The following is a 6,497-nucleotide window of genomic DNA, read 5'->3' as shown; positions in this document are numbered from 1 at the left end:
TACGCATCAGGTGTCCTGGGAAGTCAATGCGAAGGCTGCAGATCAAGCTTGGAGGACAGAGTTGCTGAAATCATAAAGTGCCTTTATCAAATTGGCTAAGTCATTCTCAGGGCTCCACTGGCATTTTGTTCACTGCCATTAATAGATTTTCTTTCATGTCTGTTGATGTGCTATAAAGCCCAAGCGAAGTGTCCTGTTGGCTGAGCCTACACTTCCACCTGTGCTCTGTCCTCCAGGAAAGAGGGAAAGGGACCATCTTCCTTCCCTGCAGAAGATGTGGGTATGGCCTCCAATCAGGACCCACACCATGGGGACAGGCACCGAGAGAGGGAGAGGGTTTGGATCTTAGGCTGCTAAAGCAACAGAAATGTCCATGAACCTGACAGAAAGGATACTGAGTCATTGCTCAAAAGGATAACCTTCCCTAGAATTTAGAATATAAATAAGATAGATTCCTGGCTGTCTGAAATGGTTTAGATAATAGTTCCTCCATGAGGCAGAGATAGATTGAAATACAATACATTCCCACACAGCTATCATCTTCTGAAACAGCTAGAAATACCTTCCTGTCAAAGTCTTATCATAGGAAGCCTGAGAGCTGGAATCTAGAATTACATCTTTTTTTTTTTTTTTTTCAGGACAAAGTTGGTAAGAAGATGCCTTTCCTCCCTTAGGCCTGCTGTCTCCTGTTTACGACTGATACTATGCACAGCCGTGCAGCATCTGTGTTTCAGGGAAATGATGTGTGAAAACAGTTTTCAAAAATGCATGCTGTCTAGATAAAAAGAAAACTAAAAATATGTTTGGTTACCACTTTGTAGAGCCTATTGAATTTGGCTGTGAATGGGAATCTAATTGCTATCCATTTCTGCTGGTGCCTTCCGTGAACATTACATTTCCATTAAAAAGAGAAGTCAGCTATAGCATCATGGTGTTTATGCAGGAATCATATAAAATAAATAATGACCAGTTAGTTGTTTAAAAATTTATATTTATTTTTGATAGGCTATTAGATGAAATAAGCACAGCCACAGGTAGGGAAAGTGTCATTCCTTGTTGGCAAAGGGAAAAGAAATGTATTTACTGAAGTGTTACAAACAATTCCCTGGTTTCGAATGCTGACTACTGATTATTCTCCTGTTCTTCATTTATAATCAGAGAAAGTCTTCTTCATCACCTGTTCTTGTTGCCATGGGACTGGTATAAAAATATTACCATTTGCAGGGCTGCATTTGAGGGCTGAAGGACTAGACTTAAACTGTACTTGTTGCAGAAAAATCCATTCATACCACCATCCAATTGCAGGAATAAATAATGTGTTATTTTGCTAAATGTTGTAACTTGATGTTCATGACCAGTCCCCCTCCTCCTGCTCCTTGTGGTTTTTCTTCTTCAGTGATTTGTATGACCATTATCCATTTGACGGGTTGGCCAGTCTGTTTTGTTAATGATTTTGTGTATTCTTTGATGAACATTTGCTAAAGGAAAGGGTCTTTTCTAGCAGGTCATATAAGGAAATTTGCAATTAATAGGTGAAAGCACACAAGGATGCCAGATGAATATTTCTAAAGCAGAGCTCTCCCTAATTGGGTTCACAGATCTAAAATTCAGGGATCTTCATCCCATAGCTTCCCTGGGTTTTCTGATATTTTATTCTCCTTTCCTTCTATACTGTATGTACAGCATGGTCAAGTTCAGTGGTCCTTAATCCTGGGTGCACATCAGAATCACCTGGAAAAATTTTTAAAAATAATTTATGCCTTGGGACCACCACATGCTAGTTGAATAAGAATGTGAAGATGAAGCACAGGCATCAGATTGGGATTTTAAAGAGGGAGGGCGTAACTACTTTTTTGTTATCTATTATTACAAATACAATCACCCCCCAGACTTATTTGTGTAAAACAGCATACATTTTATTATACTCCCAAATTCTGTGAGATAAAATTTCTGACAGAGGACAGCACTAATTGTGTCTCTGCTCTATGATATCTGTTGTCTTGGCTGGGTCAGCTAAAATGGTTAGAGATGTCTCAGAGAACTAGGGGCTGGAGTCATCTGGAAGCTTCTTTAATGACATGTCTGCAGGTTAGGCTGGGCTTGTGCAGAGTCTACTCAGCTAGAGTGATCAGCTGGGTATCTGCCTCTCTAGATAGTTTGGGCTTTCTTAAATCACAGTGGCTCCAGGTAGTCAAACTTCCCATATAGAAGCTCAGGACTCCAGAAGCATATTTCCACCAGAAAAGGTAGAATTGCAAGTCCTTTTATGCACTTAGCCACAGTTGGCACATACTGTCACTTCTGTGTCATTTGATTCATTGAAGCAGTCTCAGTGTTTCAGATTCAAGGGGAGGAGACCAAGCACAGTCTATAGGAAGAGCGTCCATGAATTTGTGGCCACACTTAAAAGTTGCCACAGAACCCAGGTGATTCTAATGTACAGACAGAATTGCACACACTGGGCAACTGGATTCTTTTTGTGTGTGTGTGTGTGTCAAAGTACAGCTCTATAGAGCAGGGTTGGGACTTGGATGAAGTAAAGGAGACATATGGTGCAAAACTTAAGAAGATACTGTCAGGCTCAGGCAAGTCCAGGGCAGCATTTGTGCCTAGTGTTCTCACTGTGGTCCTGACCCTGCTGCTGAGCAGCTGTGTATGGATCCAGGGGTGAGGGGCCTGGGTAAGATTCCCTGTCTAGCTAGCACTTTGATATTGGGATTCAGTAAGACTAGGGTAGGGTCTGGGATTCTGTATGTTTCTAGGAATCCCCAGTGCAGTGAACTGCTGCCAGGTTCCCCGTGCTTTCCTGGTGCCATGCCTTTGCTCCTATCGTTCCCTGTGCCGGGGATGTCTTTCTCTTCTAATGCTATCAACTATATGGACTGTCTACTGGTTTTTAAGATCCATTTCAAATATCACCTTTTAAATAACCTTTTCTTGGTTTTCACAACCACATTAGAAACTATCCCTCTTAAAAACCAGCAGGACCTTTTGCATACCTTAAGGCTCTCACATTGCATCTCACATTATGGTTGTTTGTGTACCTGTCTTCTGGAAAGAATATACTTTCTTGGGAGGCCTGAAAGTGGAGCTCTGGATCCGCTCTGTCAGTTCTCCAGGGCCGTCTTGTTGGACAGGGTGTTCTTCCCTTTGTCTTATTTTGCTCCCAGGTAGCTCAGCTTCCTAAGGCGCATAGCAACTGGCACCTGTCTACAGCATTTTAGCTGACTGAGGTGTAGAGAACTCAGTATATTTGAAGCCCTCACAGAGGCTCTCAACTATTGAATCATATTTAAATATTTAAACCTGGTTTAAATGCTTAAACCTAGAGGGTGATTGGATTTTTTTTGTTGTTGTTTTAGCACTTGGCACTTTATCACCCTGAGTAGAGTGCTGTGGTGTCACAGCTCACAGCAACCTCTAGCTCTTGGGCTTAGGCGATTCTCTTGCCTCAGCCTCCAGAGTAGCTGGGACCACAGGCACCCACCACAACTGCCCGGCTATTTTTTTATTGCAGTTTGGCGGGGGCTGGGTTTGAACCCACCACCCTTGGTATATGGGGCCGGTGCCCTACCCACTGAGCCACAGGCACCATGACTTTGACTTTGGAAAATTTCTTACTTGAACATTAACTGCAGTTTTCACCCAGTAGGGATGTTTTTTCAACAGGCAGGCTATGCAGGGTTCATAGCACTCTCTTTGTGAATAGAAATACTGCATGTAAGCCTGGGAAGTACCATCACTGTGACCACTGTACTGAGGAGGAAAACAGAGGCATAGAGATTTCTGAACCTATGGATCACAGGGTAACAAGTGCATATAATTAAGGAAGGCGGGTTTGGAACTCAGGTCCGGCAGAGCCCGGAACGGAATGGCTTACTATCTGCCTGAAACCGGCCACTCCTTCCTTGATGGTATCCCACGAACACATCCACCTTTGGGGACGGTGAAGCAGACCGCCCGCTTGGACCAAAAGGAAAGTAGGCACAACCTCTTGGAATCCCTCTCCACTCACGGTTTCCCCCGCGAGGTGAGCCTGGAGCCGTCCCTCGCGCTTTGGCTGCTCAGGGCAGAAGCGCTCTGTCGCCCTCTCTGTCCCGACGCCCTCCTCCCTCCCTGCTCGTGGGGCAGGCGTGGGCTGGGCAGCGGCCCCAGATCGTGTGGGGAGGTGGCCAGTGGTCTGGTCCGGGGGTACACCCCGCTCCCCCGCGAGGGGCGCCACGCGTTGCTAAGTGCAGGGATGCGCCCGAGCCCGGCGCCGTCAGCCGAGGGAGGGGGAGGCGAGGCAGCGCGCGTGGGAGCGCGGAGGCCGGAGAGAGGGAGGGGAGACGGAGCGCGGGGAGAGCAGGGGGAGGCGCCAGGGAGCAGACACACTCGGATCCCGGGCCCGGGCGGCGGCGGCGCCGAGAGGCAGCAGCTGCGGCCGCGCCCTTGCCCGAGCCGGTGCGAGCGCCCAGCTCCGCTCCGCCGGCAGCGGTCAGGGCTCCTGAGGATGGAGGATTCCCGGGAGACGTCGCCTTCCTCCAACAACTCCTCGGAAGAGCTCAGCTCTGCCCTGCAGCTGTCCAAGGGCATGTCGATCTTCCTCGACGTAAGTACGGATGGCAGAGTTAGCCTGGTGCTTCTGAGCAGCTTTTCTCTTCCCAAGGGAGGGCGGCGGGGGTTCGTTCCGCCCAGGTGCTGACCAGCCAGCGTTTGGCTCCCAGAGCACGGGTGAGAACTACCTCCTTCCCCTCCAGAAAAACGCGGAGGCATCACTGAGGCAAATGCCAGAGGAACGAGGGCCACTTAACTTGTAAAAAGGGCCGTCCCAGACCTGCAGCTTGGGGCTTCACAAGCTTAATAAAATTGCAAAAGTTAAATTTCCCAGTAACCTGGGTTTGGAAAGGGCAGGATTGCTAAAACAACAGTCTCAATTCGGGTGAACCGGCCCTTTGGAAGAAGTATGAGGTGTGGTGGGTTGAGGTGGGTTGTCCCAACTCATGTCCGGTGTGCTCTAGTTGCAGCCCACAGCCTCAGTGAGGATGCCCGGGCTAACCCAGGGAGCAGCCCAGATGGCGAAGGTCCGCTCTCCCTCGCCCGCCCCCAGCCTCCCGGAAAAACAATTACGCCGAATATATTTGTTTTTCTTTTTACAGATGTGGCCACGATCTCTTTCATGACAATTCTTTTTTCACTGCCACCTCCTGTTTTTTTCCTCCCCTGATTCCTTCCTCCCCAAGTTGTAATCACTATTATCATCATCTTCATCAGTTCCAGCTTTTGACTGTGTTTCCTTTGATTCTATCCTTCCTTTTGGTATTGATTCCTTTCTCCATTTCTGTCATCTGAAGAGCATTCTTTCTTTTCCTTTGGTGCTATTTTTCTGCCCTCATGCTGTGGTTTCTATCTTTAAAGCAGTTTTTAAAAATTTCTTATTTATTTCTCGACGTTGCTGTCCTTCCTCTGCCTGCTGTTCCTGCTCTCTCTGTTTTGCAGCCTGTTGCCCAGCTCTTTTCTCTGCCTTTAAAGGGGTCTCGTGTTTTTCCTCTCTCTCAGTTGCCTGCCGTTGTCACATTCATGCTGTCCCCTGAGGTCGCGTCTGGCTCAGCGGGGACAATTCTGGCTGCTTCTTATTTAGGCATTTTAGACAATGGCAAAGGGCGGTGAGGAGTTCTGTGTGCTCGCCCCTCTCCCCTACTCCGAGTTACAGTTCCTTATTACAACCAAAGTGAGTGGGAGGTGGGCCGGAGGCCAGGTACATTTGTGAATAAACGAAAATATGAGAAAGTCAAATGATAAGTATCATAATGGTGAGGTGGAGAGAAGGTAATGGGGGAGGGCAAGGAGCCCTTCTGAGTTTATTTTTAATGGATTAGCTGGACTTTTTGTAATTGGGAGAGAAACTCTTACCAATAATTACAACTGGTCTAAGGTGAGGGATAGAGATGAGGTTCAGCTGTGTGTCAGGGCCACATTCTCTCCTCATCACCATGGAGTTCCAACTGGAGATCCAGGCCCAGAGTCTTCTTTCCATCAAAACCCACATGTCCAATTTCCATCAAGCTGCTCCGTCATTGTTAAGTACCTCTTTCTTCCTGGGCATTTCTCTCTGCTGGGCTTGAGTCAATCAGATGATGTTGTTGGTGCTAATGGTCTAACTGGCTAATACTGATCAAGTCCTGCTGTTCAAGGCTGTAAAAATGTCAAGGAACTGAGCTGGGAGAAAAGAGAAGCACCACATACACCTGAGAAGGAAATTCTCAGGAGCAGGTGACAGGGCCCCTGCAAGCCAAGTCAGTTACCAGGCCAAGGGCTAAGCTGCCCTGAAATGGATTCAAAGAAGGCAAATGAGACCTCCATTCATTCTGTCCCCCAGGACCTCCAGTATTTCTCTGTGCTTATTTCTAAGCAGTTAAGAAATCCTGGTGACAGTGTGGAGACAGATTAACACTGTATGATGGGAAGTCATCCTCTCCACCACACACTAGCCTTGGCTCAAGTGTTTTTTTTTTTTT

The 6,497-nt window shown here is 47.1% G+C and overlaps 1 protein-coding gene across 1 annotated transcript in view; it reads left to right on the top strand.

Moving 5' to 3' along the window:
• The first annotated feature begins 4,311 nt into the window (after positions 1 to 4,311).
• NECAB1 (N-terminal EF-hand calcium binding protein 1) overlaps positions 4,312 to 6,497 on the top strand; it is a 142,158-nt gene continuing 139,972 nt past the window's right edge. The window contains exon 1 of the mRNA XM_003782494.3: positions 4,312 to 4,591. Within this exon, the coding sequence (XP_003782542.1) occupies positions 4,493 to 4,591 (99 nt within the window). The 5' untranslated portion in view covers positions 4,312 to 4,492. The remainder of the gene's footprint in view (positions 4,592 to 6,497) is intronic.

The sequence above is a fragment of the Otolemur garnettii genome, unplaced genomic scaffold, assembly GCF_000181295.1.
Source record: "Otolemur garnettii isolate 467f Iridium unplaced genomic scaffold, OtoGar3 scaffold00004, whole genome shotgun sequence".
Taxonomy (NCBI): domain Eukaryota; kingdom Metazoa; phylum Chordata; class Mammalia; order Primates; family Galagidae; genus Otolemur; species Otolemur garnettii.
Note: the sequence above shows the minus strand (reverse complement) of the source record. Positions and strands in the feature narration are given on the sequence as shown.